This window comes from Aethalodelphis obliquidens, unplaced genomic scaffold, assembly GCF_003676395.1.
Source record: "Aethalodelphis obliquidens isolate GAN/ISIS:26980383/991018 unplaced genomic scaffold, ASM367639v1 scaffold2, whole genome shotgun sequence".
NCBI lineage: Eukaryota > Metazoa > Chordata > Mammalia > Artiodactyla > Delphinidae > Aethalodelphis > Aethalodelphis obliquidens.
Window position 1 is genome coordinate 57,593,698 of NW_020837946.1, and position 21,554 is coordinate 57,615,251.

General features: G+C 36.0%; 1 protein-coding gene across 2 annotated transcripts in view; it reads left to right on the plus strand.

The window, feature by feature from the left end:
- CHN1 (chimerin 1) overlaps window positions 1–21,554 on the plus strand; it is a 177,062-nt gene that overhangs the window by 43,315 nt on the left and 112,193 nt on the right. For both annotated transcript variants that reach the window (XM_027127799.1, XM_027127789.1), the window contains exons 3-4: window positions 2,127–2,165; window positions 7,691–7,746. In XM_027127799.1, the coding sequence (XP_026983600.1) occupies window positions 2,127–2,165; window positions 7,691–7,746 (95 nt within the window). The remainder of the gene's footprint in view (window positions 1–2,126; window positions 2,166–7,690; window positions 7,747–21,554) is intronic.

Here is a 21,554-nt window from a genome sequence, read left to right on the forward strand (position 1 = left end):
ATCAATGAAATCATTAAATGACTTGAATGCTTAGAGGCAAATTTTTCCTCGTATTAAAAATATATAATTCAATTAACTTATTAAGATAAACATCAGTATAATTAACCCTCCAAACATACACACACCCCACCCCCACGCAAAGTAAATATGTATATATCTATATGTCACTGTGCTGAGGTCATATTTCATCCTAATGTTATATCATTCCTATGTGAGTTTACCTGAGTTGGTAGTTTTCCTAAATAATTGCTCATTCATATACCGACAGTCCTCATTATTCTTGATTCTGTTTGTGTTTGCAGATTTGCTTACTTGCTAGCATTTATTTGTAACCCTTTTAAAATAAATACCTGTGACACTTTCATAGTCATTCGCTAACATTTATAGAGTGGCAAATTGAGTTGCATGACCTGAATATTCCGGGCTGGGGTTGAGCAAGGCCACTCTGCCTTCTTTGTTTTAGCTCTTATACTGTTAACAAGTGTTCTTTTCATAGCCTATTTAGTGCCACATTTTTTGCATTTTTGTGACTTTTTATTGGTGATTTTACTTTTTAAAATGGCCCCTAAGCATAGTGTCAAAATCCTGTCTGGTGCTTCTAAGTGCAAGAAGACAGCAATGTTATCTTGAAGACAGTAATGTTATCTTGCAGAGAAAATACATGTGTCAGGTAAGTTTCACTGAGGCATGAGTTATAGTACAGTTGGCTGTGAGTTCAATGTTTATGAATCAACAATATATACTAAATAAGGTGTGTTTAAACAAAAATACACAGAAAACAAAGTTATGTATTGATTGGTTGATGAAAATGTTGTGACCAGAGGCTCACAGGAACCTAACTTGTGTTTCCCCAGGTGCAGTGGTTCAGTATTGGTTAATTCAGTGTTTATGGTGATGTTGTAGAATATAACTACTGTGAATAATGAGAGTCAGCTGTATTTGCTGCATTACTTCATTCATTTATTCATGTAATCTTTTATTCATTCTTTGAGAAAACATATATGAAAACTTCTCCTGGGTGCCAAGCAATTTCTACATGACATAGAATTTCCCTTTTATGTTCTTTTGCCCATCATCAGTAGTCTTACTGTAGCCCTCTGACTCAAAGTATTTGTGTGGTTTATGATAACACATCATAAATGAAGTGTGAGATTGCATTTTAAAGGTTGGGGGTTGGGGGCTGAATGTTTCGAGTCTGTGACCATTTTAATGTGAGCTACCTATACAAGAAATCACCCTCCTCAATAAACTTCCCAGTTTTCTTGCCTCCTTGGAGACCACGATTTTTAGGATCAGATTCCTCAGTGGGTTTCTGTTGGATGCCAGCAGAGCCAGGTGATGTGTCTGGCCACACCTCCCCACACCAAAATGCTGTGTCTGCTGGTTTGGCTATATGGCCTTGCAGGCAGGGCTTTGTGCTGGCAAGATTATTCCTCAGCTGTGCTTCACAGATGAGAAGCCAGACCACGCTGTCCCCTCTCCTTTCTCCACTTCCCCCGTCTCCCTCGTGTGCTTGTATTTCCATCTCTCTCCACTGCCTCTTCACACTGTCTCCTAACTCACATTCAAGCAGAGTGAGGGGAAATGGACCTGGAGAGCACATGTTCACCTCATGTTCTTTGTGGCTCTCTAGATACACTGTCCTACATTGAAGTGCTGCTCATTTCCTGGTTTTGATTGTCCAGGATGTATGAGGACTAAGGTCTGTACCTTGCTGTTCTTCTCTCTTGATGTTAGTAAAAGTTTCACTGGACTCCCCCAAATGTGATGGAGGGAAATATAGAAAAGTTCCAATGATTTCAGGGATCTTTCAGTGGAATGATCATAGAATTAAGCCCAAAGACCTTGTTGATATTACCTCAGTGACAGCAGTAAAAATTAAGCGTGACGTTTTTATGTGATAAGCAGTTGAATAAATACAGTAACTTTCTTTGAACATCTTTGTGAAATTGTCCTCCAAGGAAGGGAGGAGCAAGATTAAAAAACCTTTGAATGCCCTTTAGTGCCTAATACGATGCCTAGAACAAGTAGACCTCAACAAATATGTACTAAATGAATTAATGATTAAAATATCTCATTTAAAATATAACTATTCAATAATGTTAATTTGATGTTTATTCTTTCAGATACAGATGAATATAGACCTCCTGTTTGGAAATCTTACTGTAAGTATACAAATAAATTGGGTGGGTTATAGTGCTTTATAAGTAATATAAAAATATCAGGAACATTAGATATGAAGAGTCATTCCATTTTGTGTCCATTATTGAAAAATTAATTCACAACAGAATTTGTGAATAGCACAGAAAAAGAAACTGGGGAAATAGGAGCATTTCCACAAAGTCTGTCATGGTTTGCATGTCAGGAATGCATCTCATCCCTCTGAACTCGCATGGAATTCCGTGTTATGGAACTTGAGACCACTTGTTGACAGTGGCTGATAAAACTAATGCAAGGAGAAGCTAACTAAGAATTCAAGGAATCTAATATTCTTAGATCCTGTTTTTTATATTAAAAAAGGAATAAATAAATAATGATAAGTCAGGAGCCTATCTTACTAGAAAGAATGAGTAAAAAGTGGTCTTCTTTTTTAGGAATTGCCTTCCAAAATATAAAAGAGAGACACTGAATCTATATTGTTCTTTAAACTTGGCATTAGAATACAGATTTTTTTCTGAAGAGTCTAGGTTCTTAGTCCTTTATTTCCCCTTCCTTGTTGCCTAGAGAATATTATTGCATCAAGTAAAAGCTACTTCAGAATTTTAAAAAATGGAAATAGGGTTAATATAATCAGAGTTGTTTTTTAAAAATCCATGAATGCACTGTTGCAGAAACCAGTACTGTAAACTTTTGTTTGTTGTCTGTAGAGTCAAATAAGCAACCTAAAAAACCTGTACTTTAAATACAGATTATTAGCATCTTGGTAAATGTTGAGTTATTCTGAATTTTGATATTTGTAAGTTGCTGAAATCTGCTGACTGAAAGAGCAGCAATTCAGATTCTTACTTGGTTTTATGTTCCCAGAGCAACAGAGAGTTTATTGTAATAGGTTGCCACTGGGGGCTAATTATAGTAAGCAAAATATGAACAGTCTCTAAAAATATTGCCATAGATGCGTTTTCCCCCACCCCTGCTGCTTCTGTTTTGATTCTGGGGAGTATAGTTCAAAGAATGTATAAAAATGACTGATGATCTTTACCTCTCAAAGATTTTGTCTCATAACCTCATTGGCGGGAAGCCTGTTTAAAATTCTTCTCTGCATTTTCTGGTTTTCAGTTTACCTTTATTCTCTTTGCTCTGATTTGTGCCTTGCACATTTTAATGTAAGAGCATTTATAAAACCTCAGACTGTTATTGAATCATGGTGGTGATTTTTCCCCCGAAGAATATTGATTACTAAATGTGGTGTATGCAATTTGTATTTTCTGTATCTTCCTATGTCTTATAGTAGCTACCATTTGTCTTAAAAATGGCATATTTCTTTTTTTTTTGGTGATAATACTGAGTTTTATAGTTTCTTTTAGTGACTTCAGTGCCTGAAGAACACTGCCACCCCCCATCATTTTAACAGTAGAAACAGGGAGGAAATTATTAGAATAGACTTTATTTTCTGACCATCAAAGGCAAAAACTTCCAGTTCAGTGAAATTTTATGATTAAACTGTGCTAAAGCCACGCAGAAAGGTCCATATTTAAAACTGGTCATGTGAAATTTCCTTATGACATCATGATGTTGTCTTCTAAGAATTTGTATATGTGCAAATTTTAACTAACGAGAAAACATGTAAAAGTTACATTGTCACATTGAAATAGTTGTTGCGATGATCATTTAGATTGTTAAATGTGTTTGTCAAAATTCTGATCCTAGAAAAAATTGGGATGTAGGTTGAATTCTTTTTTCTTTTTGTTTGTTTGTTTTGCCTTTACCACTCGGTCAGTTTTATAGTTTTATGTCTAGCTAGCTGTAAATAATCTCCAGTAAGGTATTTATTAATAAAATTCATCTTTATTAATGAAGTTCATCTGTCCCAGAGTCTGTACGTTTTAATAGGAAAAAATTTTTAAACTGACAAACCTGTGACACCCGTATTTCATCAATAGTGACTGAAATTTTAAGTTACTGGAGTAGTAGGCCCTGCCCAGTACCCTCTATGATTGAGCCATGACATTTTGTTTAATTCCTATATATGCCTTGATCAGAGTTGATAGTTAACAAATTCTGTTTGATCGTCTTTGGGACTGACAAACCATAATGCATTCGTCATCTTCTCTGTATTGTGACTTAAATTTTTGTAATTAAAATACTCCTCAAAATGGTGATAAAATCTAAATGGATTGAGATTTTTAAAAAATCAGGTATGTCAGTCCACATAAGGAGATACAAGCAGAATGAAAGCTATTCAGAATGTTCTGATTGTTCACTTCTATTCTGTACTACATCTGTAAAACTGAAGGGGACAGTTACATTTTCATGTCAAAAGTTGAAGCATGTTAAGGATTTTTTTTTTCTGTCTTTAGCTTGTTGGGGTCTGAACAGCTTTTCACAGTGTGATTCTATGAGAAACTTACTTTCACTGTGATTCTGTAAGAAACTTATTTTACCCATGCCTCTCTTGTGCTTTCTGATTTTGGTTTAGTTGAGCTTGTGAAAACATAATTCTGAAACCTTACAAGTTCAAACCAATAATTAAATAGAATTAGCAAGATTCTAAGTTGAGAACTCTTTTAAGACAAGTACAGTTTTGTTGCTTTTCAATATGTATTGCTTGAATTAAACCAGGGGCCAAACATGTAATAAATGAGGCAAGTGAGGCAGGTGGGGACTGTGAGAAAGCAGAGAGAGGATGCCCTGTACGTAGGGAGTAGCTCATAGTTAGCTCCCCTTTACTGTGGGTATCTAACACTCTGAGTCCAGTGTTGTCACATCTTCTAAGTTTTCAAGAGAAGCTGGAATTCTCTTTTGCTTTTGTTGTTGTTGTTAAATCTCTTAATTTTTAAATGTTAAAAACAAATTTGAATTTGGAAAACAGCAAACCAAACAACACATGTGAGCCAGTTTTGACCTCAAGATACCAACTTGTGATCTCTGAACTTGATTAACAATGTATTGTCTCTAGATACTGAGAATTTCATTAATAAGTGCATAAACATTGACACTTCTAAGGTGATTGAAAAATGTTGAGTACTTTAATTATATGTCTTCTCATCTTGAAGTTAGCTATTAATTTTTGGTGAATCATTTAATGATTGTGCAATTTAAATTTTCAGCTGAGTTCTGGTTTAAATGACAAAAAAACTATAAATTGAGAAGGGCCTGAATTAATTACTCTATTACAATGTATGATTTTTTAATGATCCTTTTGATGGGTATTCCCTGAATTCATGTTATATTCAGTTATACAATATCCAAAGGCCCTCCCTTTATATATATTTTTATTAAAAGTGAGTCTTAAAGATAGACTAACCATTGGTAGCCAATAAGGAGGCATTTGTCTAAAAATTACTCCTCTCCATGAAATAGAACTATACTCATTGAAACTCTGATTAAAACAAAGGGTGAAATTCTCACGTGATGATATTTCACTCTTTTTTTCATACTGGCTTATCTTAATATTTGCTTGCTGAATAGGTAAATGCATTATTGGTGATAACCAGATACTACAGTATTTGTGCTTTGAATCAAAAATCAACATTTTACTTTCTGTAGTAACTTTTAATGTCCTTCTTGACCACCATTCAGTTTTCGTAATTCAGTTTCTATAGGTGACCCTACTTTCCAAAGCATTTGCTTGACAAAGGGAAACAATTGATCTTTTGAGAATTGCTGATCAAAACAGAAATGTGAACTGAATTTTCATATCTTAGAGTGATAGTTACCAACAGGGAGGAATGGACCTGAAGCATGGACCTTTTTGCATATCATGGTTTGGTTCTCTTGGGAGGATGGAGATTTACAAATATCTCTGAGTGGTACGCATGTGCTCTCACTGTCAGGGCCAGACAAATTTAGTTTCAGTGCTTTCTTTCTTCCCTTCCCCATCTCAAAATTATTCCCTTCATATCGTCTCTTTAATCCATACAAATATATTCACAGTAGTATTTTTGAAAAACTAACTCTCACAGTAAAATATGGGTATCTAAAACTATTTTAATATGTTACGTCTCGTAGGGATTTTTGCAACCAGGAAGATAAGGCAAAGGAATACATTTCTCTCAGTAGATTTCAAACATTATTAAATGAGAAGTGTTTTGTTTATTTTTTGATTCTTAAACAGTAAAGCTGTATCTTCTTAGCACCTTTTAAATTATAGCATTACCATGTTGTTATGTTTTGGTGATGAACTGTGGATGCATCCTGGTACCCAAATATTATTGTAAAGAATTTTATGTATTAGTATCAGTCACCTACATATAATAATAGCTAGTCTTTATTGAGTGTTTACCATGTGCCGGGGACTATTTTAAGTCTTTCACATATAGTATTTAATCCTTTCAGTAATCTATGAAGTAGAAACTATTTTTATCCCCATTTTCAAATGATGAAAGCCGAGGCTCAGTATGCATTGTTAGAGGCAGAGCCCCAGTGTTCAGACCCCAGGTGGTCTGGTTCAGGAATTCAGATTTGCAACTGCAATACTCTGTTGCCTTTACATAGCAATACAGAACACTGATGTGTGTCTGTGTATGTTCTCAGTATATTTAGTGTATGTATACACACATATACATATACATAGTCTAATTGTATATGTTTATATATGTCCCTATACTATATATGAATGAATATGATCAGAGGTGGAGTCTATATAATGACAGTTGAAACGTGAGCCATACATCGTCTGACAACCCCAGATGCTGGGTAGTTTGATGTTATATTGACCAAATGTCTATGTATTTAAATACAGTATTAAATTCAATTATATGTGATTATATGTGTAGAAATAGAAAACAGATTTTCTCCAAGAGATAAACTCAGACCTACGTAAACACACTTTCTCTGATAACTACACATTCTATTCATTTTTTCTTTATTTTAAGTCAAGAAGCCTGAAGTGAGTCTTAGAAGGACATGGTATTGGTATAATTTTCACCAATCCATTTTCAGATACCCTAAAAATTATCCTCTGGCAAGCTATTTAAGTGTCTGAATTCTCTCTTTTGCTACATTTACCCTAGTTGAATAAGTGGTGGTAACTTTGGCTCAGAAATTTTGTTTCTAGGGGAGATTATCTTTGAAGATAGATGTTCACAATATAAATAGGGGAGAAAAACAGTGTATGTGTTACATCTAGCCTATAAATCCTAATTTTAGTTTCAAGTTTGACGCTTAATAATGTACTTTTAAAATATACAACTGGTATTTGTTTATAGCAGAGCCATGCTTTATGTAATATATCCACAAAAATCGGGGAAACTAAATGACCAGATTATGGAGAACAGAGCCAAATACCCAATACTGATTAGTTATAACACTTCTGTGGATTATGATTTTCTTATTTGTGTTTGCTCCTGGGCTTTCACTAAATTTAGTTTGGTTTACTTTCTTTGCTTCATAGCAAAATTTAATTTAATAACAAATAGGACTGTACCACAGTTTTCTTATGAACATAAAAAAGCAGGCAGGTTTTGATTCCTAATATATTCAGATGCTCTACATAAGGGAAACTGACATGTTTTATTTTCTAACTTCCCAGTATATCAACTGCAACAAGAAGCCCCTCATCCTCGGAGAATTACCTGTACTAATGAGGTGGGTGTAATGAAACCATTACAACGAAATGTCTCTCAATCATTTGTTTCCCAAACTTTGACCTTCCTCAGTGACATGGTTATTTGTGGGATTAACTTTTGATGCTACTTAGCATCATAAAATCGTAACTTGAATGCATTTTTCTTAACATCTTCTCACTTGAAATAACTACCACTTTCTAATGGACTGTTTGGAACACAGGATAGAATAAGACAGTATAGTTTTAAGTGATGTTAGTATTCTTTTCAGTGAATTTTTACATTCTTCCATTTTTTAGTGTTTTATTCTTTACTTTTTAAAACAGAGTTTGAAGGCATCATTGTAGCATTATTAAAGTAATTTTTCCATTAAAAAAAGATCTAAATCATGATTTTAAAAAGCAAAAGTCAAAAGCAAAATCATGGACAGTTCACCAAAAGAGATATGACATATATGACATGACAGTATATGAAAAGATGTTCAACTTCATTAATAATAGAAATGCAAATTAAAATACACAGTGAAAATTTTCACTTTTCAGATTGGCAAAAGTTCAAAAACATAGAATATACCCCTTAGCTGGTAAACCTGTGAGGAAATAGGCACGCATATATTGCTGATGGGAATGTGAAATGCTACAACTTTATGAGAGTTTTGTAATATCTAACATCTGCATTTACCCTTTGACCTACCAGTCCAAATTCTAGAGATTTACTCTGATGAATTGCCTGTACAAATATGGAATAGCATGCGCTCAAAGTTTTTCATTGTAGGATTATTTGTAATAGCAGAATATTGGAAAAAATCTAAATGCTCATAGGCGACTGATTGAATAAATTATAATACTAAAAAGAAGAAGGAAGATTTCTACGAGCTGATATGGAATGATTTCCATATGCAAAATGTATATATAGTAATTATGGTCCCTTTTTAGTAATAAAGAAGGGAAAATAAGAGAAAAAGCTTATTTTTGCAAAAGAGAAACACAGGAGAGTTAACACAGATACGAGTGAAATAGTTTTCCATAAGGAGTGGGTGAGGATCAATGTAGAGGGGATAAGGATGGAAGTGAGATTCCTCTGAGGGTGTGTTTTTATATAGTTTTGACTTTTGAACTATGCAAGTGTTTCACATATTCAAATAACCAAATTAAATAAAAATGATTTTAAAAACCCTAAAATTGAATACAGATAGAAACAAATGAACCTAACAAATTCATAACATAATCACTCAAAATTAATTTAAGTAGTTTTTAAACATATTATTTTGGCTATACAAATACAGAGGGAAATATTCTAAGATCCATAACCTACAAAAAGATCTTTTAACTATAGTTATTAGATTTGTTGTTGTTAGTGGTACTTGTTTAGAAATTCTGCAGTTATTTTGTTATAGGATAGAGCAAATAAGTAATTATATTGGATTTTAGGGAACCAAGGTTTTTAGGAGATATTAATATGGAATAGGGGAAATTGAGAGGCACACTGTGGTATTGAATTTGAATTGGAGGTATTAATAAATACCTATGACATCACAGATTTTTAAAAATGTATTTTCCATCTCAGTTTATGGAAAGGGCTTAGAAGCAGTGATGCCCCAGTAAGAACGAATAAACCCAGTGTCCAAATTTTAGTTTCCAAATACTGTTTGCTACTAAAAGGAGCCAGTGCTCCTTAGAGAAATTCCTGATTGTAGAATATGGGGCAGAGAGGTCCAGGAACATCTTATGTCAGAAAGCAAGAAGGGCTCAAAAATGGATGAGGATGTGTCAAAAACACATAGGAGCCCACTTGAAGAGTTCCCAAAAGCAAAATTTGGGACCATTTGACATCAAAAAGAATAATGATAGTAATGAATTACAACACATTGAATGAAAAAAGAATGTGTAAGTCTATAATGATACTTACCAAAAAAACCTATCCCAATACAAAGAGGGAAAAGAAAGGGGAGAAAGTTGTTCTTTCCAGCACTAGTGCCTAAAAATGTAGAAAGAATGATAATGATTTGCACTGATAATTGAGTCAGGCAAGGATCACCACTAGACGTTAAAACATTGAATAAAAGGTTGTAGGTAAACAGAATAATCACATGGTCTTGATTATTTATGAACTGCAAAGAGAAAAATATTTTCATCTTTATAGTGGAGAAGTCTAACAGTCACACCTTTAGTCAGGTGATCAAATTTAGCATTACCTGCAATGGGACAGACTGACACGTGTCTCCTAAATGATGCAATGAAACATACGCAACATCATTTATGTAGTATTTCTGCCTAAAATGTTTAACTTAAATCTGTTTATGAAGTATAAGTCAGACCAATCCAGAATGTGTACATTCTGTAAGACAACTGTTCTGGGCTTTTAAATAATTTCATTTTCATAAAAGAAATAACAGTTGTGGGACCATTCTAAAGTAAAGGAGACTAAAGAGGCATGCCAACCAAATGCAATGCATGCACCTCGATAGAGTCCTGGTTTTATACATATATATATGTTTTCTTTTTTAAAGCTACGCATTCTGGGTACAGTTGGAGAAATTTGAATGTGGACTATATATTAGGTAATATAAAGTTGTGGTAACTTTCTTATGATATACTGTTGAAAAGAATTGCGTCTTCATTGTTTAAAAAAATGTTGAAATGGATTTTGTTATTGTGACATCTGGTTTAAAAAAACATTAAATAACTGAAAGCACAGAGTCACAAAGGAATGAATTTACAAAATTAGGCAGGGATTTCATGAGATTACCTTTTATTTATTTATTTTTGGCTGCATTGGGTCTTCGTTGCTGCGTATAGGCTTTCTCTAGTTGCAGTGAGCGAGAGGCTACTCTTCACTGCGGTGTGCAGACTTCTCATTGTGGTGGCTTCTCTTGTTGTGAAGCACGGGCTCTAGGCACGCAGGCTTCAGTAGTTTCAGCACGGGCTCAGTAGTTGTGGCATGCGGGCTCAGTAGTTGTGGCGCATGGGCTTAGTTGCTCCGAGGCATGTGGGATCATCCCGGACCAGTGCTCAAACCCATGTACCCTGCGTTGGCAGGCAGATTCTTAACCACTGCGCCACCAGGGAAGTCCCGAGATTACCTTCCCCCCGCCCCCCCGCACCTACCTCCTTAACCACTCCTTCTCAATCCTGGAAGGGCATCAGAATCACCTCTAGATCCTTTAAAAACATACATATGTTCAGGCTCCTTCTCAGACCTTTTGAAGTATGATCTTTGGTAACGGAGCTCAGAAATCTGTATGTATAGGAAGCCCACAAATGATTCCGACCTACAGAGATGTTAAGTCAGCACACTTTTCTTTAAAATCTTTGAAAAAAGAGGATACTTCATGCATGCCCTGGTATGGAGTAATCTCCTGGAGGGAGACCTGGAGTACTCAGCCCTCCCACAGGTGAGTCATCACCAGCTAGGTACTGAGGCCGCACAGAGACCAGACTCCATTTGGCCCTTTACTCATCTTTGAAGATTCTGCTGTGTTGCCCACTGCTGCTGAGACTGGTATATGTTTAGCACTGCAAGTCTTTAGTTATGATATTGCAAAAAATAACATCTTGAAGATGTTTTGACAAATAAATTTGACTTTTGAGTTATTCCTGAGAGAGTTAAAAAGAAAGTTCCAAGGAGTTTCTGAGGAGAGATTGTTCAACTAAGCTTCTACATTGCTGATTTTGCTTTAGGTAGTTACTTGTGCTACTACTTTATCTGCTTATTAGCAAATTGAAGTTTTTCTTCTTCATTTATCCTTGTCTGCTAGAAATGCTTGTCATTTTCCACCCGTACAGGTTCTGATGACTTCACTTTACTCATCCTCTCAAATATTCATCTTTGAACTAAGATGAGCTCTTTATTCATGGGCATAAAGAGAGACGATTAGTAGTAATGGTCTCGTGTTTTTTCGTTACATTTCTTGTTTGTTTGTTTGTTTGTTTTTGCGGTACGCGGGCCTCTCACTGTTGTGGCCTCTCCTGTTGCGGAGCACAGGCTCCGGACGCGCAGGCTCAGCGGCCATGGCTCACGGGCCCAGCCGCTCTGCGGCATGTGGGATCCTCCCGGACCAGGACACGAACCCGTGTCCCCTGCATCAGCAGGCGGACTCTCAACCACTGTGCCACCAGGGAAGCCCTCCATTACATTTCTTAATCATGTCTTAGTTCACTATGATGATCCACCATTTTCTCTGTTTCAGAGAACTGTCAAAATTGTCAACTATCATGTATTGAGGGCTATGATTTGTATAGGACAAGTTTAGAAGCTTGAATACCAATAGTTTGTCAAAGGTCCTGTTTCAGTAGAATCATAGGATGTTTTAAGAGACCATCCAGTCCAACATCTATACTGTATCTCTGAGATAGCTTTGTGCCTTCCAGGGGAATTAATGACTTCGTTGTAGCCATTCTGTCTTCAAAGAGCTCTAGCTGAAAGAAGGTTTGTTCTTCAGCTGTATTAAATGCTCTCTCTCTGAACCTTCTAGTTTCAATTCTAGTTTTGTCCTTGGACTTTTGCAGAATCAGTCAAATCCTTCCCCACATAACAACCTTAGGAAACTTAAACTTTAACCTTCAGAAACTTGATGCTGCACCTAAATTTCTCTTCTCAAGCGGCAAAATGAGTTACTCATAAGCATTGTTTTCCAGAATAGACATACCAATCACAACCAAATACGTTATTGAGAGAGTTGGCAAAGACCTGAATCATAATCACTTGTCTGAAACTGGGTCTTTTCCTGTTTCCTTTCCCCTCTTCTAGTGCCAGTTCATTTAATTCTGTTCTGTTCCTGGCCTCTTAGATAAACTTAACTTCACATTTTATTTTATTTGATAAGAATACTGGTGAAAGACAGCAGAATCTTCTAAGAGAGTTATTTAAAATAACTAGAAATTAATATTTCTGAAGGACACTTTAAGGTCCAAAAGCCACCTTTAGTAAATGAGTGCACAAAGGCATCCTGCCAAGCATTTGGGGAGATCCATAACTGTTGCAGTGCTTTAAAGCAATTCTGTGATTAGTATTACAGAAAGATAATCTATCATGAAACTACATCATTAAAATAATCTCTGCCTTATCTTGTTTCTGTATTAAACGTTATCTGTGTTCACTTCAAGATGCTCTTAAATCAAAGATCTTTCTGAATCTAAAGGCTTTTGTAGGCAGTCTCGTCTCAGTAATTATAAAGTGTTTCATATTACTAATTTTATTTTTATTTTTTTTATTTTAAACATTTTATCAAGAAGGCACTTTTTTTTAAAATACAGCAGGTCCTTATTAGTCATCAGTTTTATACACATCAGTGTATACATGTTAATCCCAATCTCCCAATTCATCCCACCCCCACCCCCCTGCCGCTTTCCCCCCTTGGTGTCCATACGTTTGTTCTCTACATCTGTGTCTCAATTTCTGCCCTGCCAACCGGTTCATCTGTACCATTTTTCTAGGTTCCGCATGTATGCGTTAATATACGATATTTGTTTTTCTCTTTCTGACTTACTTCACTCTGTATGACAGTCTCTAGATCTATCCATGTCTCAACAAATGACCCAATTTCGTTCCTTTTTATGGCTGAGTAATATTCCATTGTATATATGTACCACATCTTCTTTATCCATTCATCTGTCGATGGGCATTTAGGTTGCTTCCATGTCCTGGCTGTTGTAAATAGTGCTGCAATGACCATTGGGGTGCATGTGTCTTTTTGAATTATGGTTTTCTCTGGGTATATGCCCAGTAGTGGGATTGCTGGATCATATGGTAATTCTATTTTTAGTTTTTTTAAGGAAACTCCATACTGTTCTCCATAGTGGCTGTATCAAATTACATTCCCACCAACAGTGCAAGAGGGTTCCCTTTTCTCCATACCCTCTCTAGCATTTGTTGTTTGTAGATTTTCTGATGATGCCCATTCTAACTGGTGTGAGGTGATACCTTATTGTAGTTTTGATTTGCATTTCTCTAATAATTAGTGATGTTGAGCAGCTTTTCATATGCTTCTTGGCCATCTGTATGTCTTCGGAGAAATGTCTATTTAGGTCTTCTGCCCATTTTTGGATTGAGTTGTTTGTTTTTTTTAATATTGAGCTACATAAGCTGTTTATGTATTTTGGAGATTAATCTTCTGTCCATTGATTGCTTTGCAAATATTTTCTCCCATTCTGAGGGTTGTCATTTCGTCTTGTTTATGGTTTCCTTTGCTGTGCAAAAGCTTTGAAGTTTCATTAGGTCCCATTTGTTTATTTTTGTTTTTATTTCCATTACTCTAGGAGGTGGATCAAAAAAGATCTTGCTGTGATTTATGTCAAAGAGTGTTCTTCCTATGGTTTCCTCTAAGAGTTTTATAGTATCTGGTCTTACATTTAGGTCTCAATCCATTTTGAGTTTATTTTAGTGTATGTTCTTAGGGAGTGTTCTAATTTCATTCTTTTACATGTAGCTGTCCAGTTTTCCAAGCACCACTTATTGAAGAGGCTGTCTTTTCTCCATTGTATATCCTTGCCTCCTTTGTCATAGATTAGTTGACCATAGGTGTGTGGGTTTATCTCTGAGCTTTCTATCTTGTTCCATTGATGTATGTTTCTGTTTTTGTGCCAGTACCATATTATCTTGATTACTGTAGCTTTGTAGTATAGTCTGAAGTCAGGGAGTCTGATTCCTCCAGCCCTGTCTTTTTTCCCTCAAGACTACTTTGGCTATTCGGGGTCTTTAGTGTCTCTGTACAAATTTTAAGATTTTTTGTTCTAGTTCTGTAAAAAATGCCATTGGTAATTTGATAGGGGTTGCATTGAATCTGTAGATTGTTTTGCATAATGTAGTCAGTTTCACAATATTGATTCTGCCAATCCAAGAACATGGTATATCTCTCCATCTGTTGGTATCATCTTTGATTTCTTTCATCAGTGTCTTATAGTTTTCTGCATACAGATCTTTTGTCTTCCTACGTAGGTTTATTCCTAGGTATTTCATTCTTTTTGTTGCAATGGTAAATGGGAGTGTTTCCTTAATTTCTCTTTCAGATTTTTCATCATTAGTGTATAGGAATGCAAGAGATTTCTGTGCATTAATTTTGTATCCTGCGACTTTACCAAATTCATTGATTAGCTCTAGGAGTTTTCTGGTGGCATCCTTAGGATTCTCTAGGTATAGTATCATGTCATCTTCAAACAGTGACAGTTTTACTTTTTCTTTTCCAATTTTTATTCCTTTTATTTCTTTTTCTTCTCTGACTGCCGTGGCTATGACTTCCAAAACTATGTTGAATAATAGTGGTGAGAGTGTCCACATTAGTGGACAGACTTTTTCACCATTGAGAATGATGTTTGCTGTGGGTTTGCCGTATATGGCCTTTATTATGTTGAGGTAGGTTCCCTCTATGCCCACTTTCTGGAGAGTTTTTATCATAAATGGATGTTGAATTTTGTCAAAAGCTTTTTCTGCATCTATTGAGATGATCATATGGTTTTTATTCTTCAATTTATAAATATCGTGTATCACATTGATTGACTTTGCGTATATTGAAGAATCCTTGCATCCCTGGGATAAATCCCACTTGATCATGGTGTATGATCCTTTTAATGTGTTGTTGGATTCTGTTTGCTAGTATTTTGTTGAGGATTTTTGCATCTATATTCATGAGTGATATTGGTCTGTAATTTTCTTTTTTGGTAGTGTCTTTGTCTGGTTTTGGTATCAGGGTGATGGTGGCCTCCTAGAATTAATTTGTGAGTGTTCCTTCCTCTGCAATTTTTTGGAAGAGTTTGAGAAGGATGGGTGTTAGCTCTTCTCTAAATGTTTGATAGAATTCATCTGTGAAGCCATCTGGTCCTGGACTTTTGTTTGTTGGAAGATTTTTAATCACAGTTTCAATTTCATTACTCGTGATTGGTCTGTTCATATTTTCTATTTCTTCCTGGTTCAGTCTTGGAAGCTTATGCCTTTCTAAGAATTTGTCCATTTCTTCCAGGTTGTCCATTTTATTGGCACAGAGTTGCTTGTAGTAGTCTCTTAAGATGCTTTATATTCCTGCGGTGTCTGTTGTAACTTCTCCTTTTTCATTTCTAATTTTATTGATTTGAGTCCTCTCCCTCTTTTTCTTGATGAGTCTGGCAAATGTTTTATCAATTTTGTTTATCTTCTCAAAGAACCAGCTTTTAGTTTTATTGATTTTTGCTATTGTTTTCTTTGTTTCTGTTTCATTTATTTCTGCTCTGATCTTTATGATTTCTTTCCTGCTGCTAACTTTGGGTTTTGTTTGTTTTTCTTTCTCTAGTTCCTTTAGGTGTAAGGTTAGATTGTTTATTTGAGATTTTTCTTCTTTCTTGAGGTAGGCTTGTATAGCTATAAACTTTCCTTTTAGAACTGCTGTTTTTTTTTTTTTACATCTTTATTGGAGTATAATCGCTTTACAATGGTGTGTTAGTTTCTGCTTTATAACAAAGTGAATCAGTTATACATATACATATGTTCCCATATCTCTTCCCTCTTGCGTCTCCCTCCCTCCCACCTTCCCTATCCCACCTTCCCTATCCCACCCTAGAACTGCTTTTGCTGCATCCCGTAGGTTTAGTATCGTCGTGTTTTCATTGTCATTTGTCTCTAGGTATTTTTTGATTTCCTCTTTGGTTTCTTCAGTGATCTCTTGATTATTTAGTAACGTATTGTTTAGCCTCCATGTGTTTGTGTTTTTTACGTTTTTTTCCCTTTAATTCATTTCTAATCTCATAGCGTTGTGGTCAGAAAGGATGCTTGATGTGATTGCAATTTTCTTAAATTTACTGAGGCTTGATTTGTGACCCAAGATATGACATATCCTGGAGAATGTTCCATGCGCACTTGAGAAGAAAGTGTAATCTGCTGTTTTTGGATGTAATGTCCTGTAAATATCAATTAAATCTATCTGGTCTACTGTGTCGTTTAAAGCTTCTGTTTCCTTATTTATTTGCATTTTGGGTGATCTGTCCATTGGTGTAAGTGAGGTGTTAAAGTCCCCCAGTATTATTGTTACTCTTGATTTCCTGTTTTATAGGTGTTAGCAGTTGCCTTATGTATTGAGGTGCTCCTGTGTTGGGTGCATATATATTTATAATTGTTATATCTTCTTCTTGGATTGATCCCTTGATCATTATGCAGTGTCCTTCCTTGTCTCTTGTAACAGCCTTTATTTTTATTACTATTTTTTTTGCAGTATGCGGGCCTCTCACTGTTGTGGCCTCTCCCGTTGCGGAGCACAGGCTCTGGACACGCAGGCTCAGCGGTCAGGGCTCACGGGCCCAGCCACTCCGCGGCATGTGGGATCTTCCCGGACCAGGGCACGAACCTGTGTCCCCTGCATCGGCAGGCGGACTCTCAACCACTGCGCCACCAGGGAAGCCCTTACAGTCTTTAAAAGTTTATTTTATCTGATATGAGTATTGCTACTCCAGCTTTCTTTTGATTTCCATTTGCATGGAATTTCTTTTTCCATCCCCGGACTTTCAGTCTGTATGTGTCCCTAGGTCTGAAGTGGGTCTCTTGTAGACAGCATATATATGGGTCTTGTTTTTGTATCCATTCAGCAAGCCTGTGTCTTTTGGTTGGAGCATTTAATCCATTCACGTTTAAGGTAATTATTGATATGTATGTTCCTTTGACCATTTTCTTAATTGTTTTGGGTTTGTTTTTGTAGGTCCTTTTCTTCTCTTGTGTTTCCCAGTTAGAGAAGTTCCTTTAGCATTTGTTGTAGAGCTGGTTTGGTGGTGCTGAATTCTCTTAGCTTTTGCTTGTCTGTAAAGCTTTTGATTTCTCCATCGAATCTAAATGAGATCCTTGCCAGGTAGAGTTATCTTGGTTGTAGGTTCTTCCCTTTCATCACTTTAAGTATATCATGCCAGTCCCTTCTGGCTTGTAGAATTTCTGCTGACAAATCAGCTGTTAACCTTATGGGAGTTCCCTTGTATGTTATTTGTCATTTTTCCCTTGCTGCTTTCAATAATTTTTCTTTGTCTTTAATTTTTGCCAATTTGATTACTATGTGTCTCAGCGTGTTTCTCCTTGGGTTTATCCTATATGGAACTCTCTGCGCTTCCTGGACTTGGGTGGCTATTTCCTTTCCCATGTTAGGGAAGTTTTCGACTATAATCTCTTCAAATTTTTTCTCGGGTCCTTTCTCTCTCTCTTCTTCTGGGACCCGTATAATGCGAATGTTGTTGCGTTTAATGTTGTCCCAGAGGTCTCTTAGGCTGTCTTCATTTCTTTTCATTCTTTTTTCTTTATTCTGTTCCACAGCAGTGAATTCCACCATTCTGTCTTCCAGGTCACTTATCTGTTCTTCTGCCTCAGTTATTCTGATATTGATTCCTTCTAGTGTAGTTTTCATTTCAGTTATTGTAATGTTTATCTCTGTTTGTTTGTTCTTTAATTCTTCTAGGTCTTTGTTAAACATTTCTTGCACCTCCTTGATCTTTGCCTCCATTCTTTTTCCGAGGTCCTGGATCATCTTCACTATCATTATTCTGATTTCTTTTTCTGGAAGGTTGCCTATCTCCACTTCATTTAGTTGTTTTTCTGGGGTTTTATCTTGTTCCTTCATCTGGTACTTAGCCCTCTGCCTTTTCATCTTGTCTGTCTTTCTGTGAATGTGGTTTTTGTTCCACAGGCTGCAGGAATGTAGTTCTTCTTTCTTCTGCTGTCTGCCCTCTGGTGGATTAGGCTATCTAAGAGGCTTGTCACCTTTTATTTTTATTTAGGAATTTTTTGTTCTCCTCATTTCCCATTTTTTCTACCCATGATATGCTATCATAAAAGAAATGTTACCTACTAAATATAGAAAATTAGAGAAAGCAAAGCATATAATTCAGCACAAGTACTAATGTAAAATCATGTCTTACTTAGTCATATTGACTTCAACCAGTTTTAGTATGAAAAAAGTTCATTGACTGTTATCATGCCCTTTAAAAACTTAGAAATAAGCGTATTAATGTTTATATGCACATAGCATAGTTTTATTGTTGCATATAACATTTAAATTCCGTTTGATCTATTTTCAGGTAAACTCGTTTGTGATAATTCATAATCATTATTTGTATGATTTCAATTGAATCAATTTCAAATTGGTTGTAAGGTGGTTATATTAGTGACTAATCCTTTATTTTGATCATTAGTGTAATGCTTCACTGTCTGTGAGTTTGAAAAGACTATTCCAAGTCAGTTCTTAAATAATGATATCTAAGACATCCAAATGCTGTAGTTGGGGAGGAGAAAGTTCTCCACCCTCTTAAGTTTAGTGGCTGGGCCTACAAATTAAACTTACAAAAGAGACATTAACAGGAGGAAAGATTTATTTCATGTGCATTTGGGTAAGGAGGGGCTCACAGGAGGTAAATAAACGCCCCAAAAAGGCAGTTACACCTAGGGGCTTTTATGCCATTTTAATAAAGGGTGTTAAAGTGTGCACAAGAGGCAAAGGAAAAGGGAGTCTAGGCTTCTGAGGGAGGTGGTAAATTGTGGGAAGGTGATTAGGAAATGTATAGTAAATAAGGGTTGTTTAGTAAGGGTTATTATGCAGATTCAAGTCATCTTGGGTGTCTCTCAAGTCCTTCTGTCTCCTCCTTCTGCTTTGGGAGAGGAGGACACCTTTACAAGGGGAAATTAAATCTATGCCCTACTTTTAGGCCGAAATGTGGAGGGCAGATTGCTCCTCCTGTGTTTGCTCTTTCTTAATTGCCTTCAGCTCAAAATAATCCTTATGCTAAAGAGGCATATCTTGGGGTGGCATATTCTGATCCCCTTCACTATCTAGATATGAGAAAAAAAGAATTATTTTAAATTTGAGTTTTATTTGACATTCCCGTTATAAAAATGCAGAAAAGATATAATTGGTGTGTGAATTTTATTTTGGACTTACTGCTTATTGTAACAGTACTGTATTAATCAACAGTGTTTACTTAATTTCTTTTAATTCAAGATTCTTTAGTGTAAAGGAATATAATTATTCAGCAATATAAGGCCGAAATCAATTATGTCATCAAGATGATTACTTAGGTGATCAATGGAAACATATTGTGGACTAATGCAGGAGTATCAAATAAATAATCAGTATTTGTCTTGGGTTGTAACACTATTACTGAACCAAACTTGGGTCCACTCACCCACATAGCAAAGCCAACTTATTGACACTGGGTTGTGGTAAAGAGAAGTACAACGTTTATTGCATGGCTAAGCAAATAGAACGGGCACCTCATGGTCGAAAGAACCGAACTCGCTCATGGCTTTCAGGGAAAGGATTTTAAAGGCAGCATTTTGGGTGAGTGCTGCAGGGTGCATGGCTTTCTTCTGATTGGCTGGTGGTGAGGTCATGGGGTGGTGTTTCAAGAATTTTAATCATCAACCCTCTGATTCCAGTCAGTCTAGGGTCTGCATGCTTGTGGTCAGCACATAGTCACCATCCTCCGTGTATGGGTCTCAGTTCCTGCAGAACAACTCAAAAATATATGTCAGATTGTTGTGTATATCCTTTGAGGAGGAACTAGGACTCTATTGCTGAACTATGTTTGTTGACTGCTTTTCCTCTGCATTTCTTCACATCCCTAATTAGTAACTGTTTGACTCTGTTCCTTGGAACTCAGGAAAGGGCCTGGGAGACTGAAGCCTTTTTCTACAAACAAGAAATGGGGGTTATGGAGAAGCTTTTGTACCTGGGAGGGCCCTGCTCAGTTTCAACACCATTGGGCTGCCACACCACTTGGGGCCACCACCAGCCCCTCAGCCTTCACTACTTGTCCAGGATTTTCATCAATGAGTAGAGTGTATTCAAGAACTTTCCTCTTTTTACCTCAGTCACATAGGCCTGATAAAGTATTTTACCTTCAACCACCTGCAAAGATCTCGTGATTTGATGGAAAGGCCATGATCTCGTCTTCTCAAAATGTTGGGGGCCCCCATTCTAATGTGTCTGAGACTCCACTGTTAGGTTGTATGGAAGTTAATCTTGATTTCTGTTTTTTTAAAGGTGACGTTCTTTATTAAAAAAATTTTTTTACAGACACTACTAAAGTCCCTTTTTTGCTATTCCCTTGGGCCCCTCAGTTCAGTTACCTCCCAGCTTCCTATAGGTACCATTTGAATTTGGTATATATTTTTCCAGATATCTCTCTATGCTATAAATATATATTATTGCATGTGCATGTGCTTTTCCTAAGTGGTGTCGTACTGCATTACTTATTTTATAGCTTATAACTATACTATTCAATAGTTTGTCTTGGTGACCTCTTCATGTTAGTTCCTGTAGTTCTACATCATTCCTTAAAACCATGCATGTTACTTATACTATAAAGCAGTTTAGTTATTCCCCTATTGGTATATATTTACTTCCATTTTTAAAATGACTGAACAGTGCTTCAGTGAACATTCTTATATATGTTTTCATGTGTACATGTGCGAGTGTTCCTGTACGGTAAATACTGAGGGTTTGCACATTTTTAGTTTGAATAGACACTGCAAAATTGTTCTTCTGGATAACATTTCACCATATAATACTGTAGAACCGTAAATTAATTATTTAAGACGTAAACATTGAATTTGTTTCTCAAAAGCAAAAGTTTGCTTTCAAACAAAAGTAGATGCATGACCCTATTCTAATAAGCTCTGGACCTAAAAATAGAATAGCCATCCTCTGTAGCTATAGGGACCAACTGGTATATTTTTAGTACACTTAGTTTTATGAGCAGAGAAATTATGCAATAAGACCAAATCAGGTGGAATTTACTTTGAGAATATAAATAACCTGACTACAACCTCAGCAGACAACAGAAGATTCCTGAAGGGTAAAGTATTATTTAAATATAACGTTCAGGAAGAGGTAAA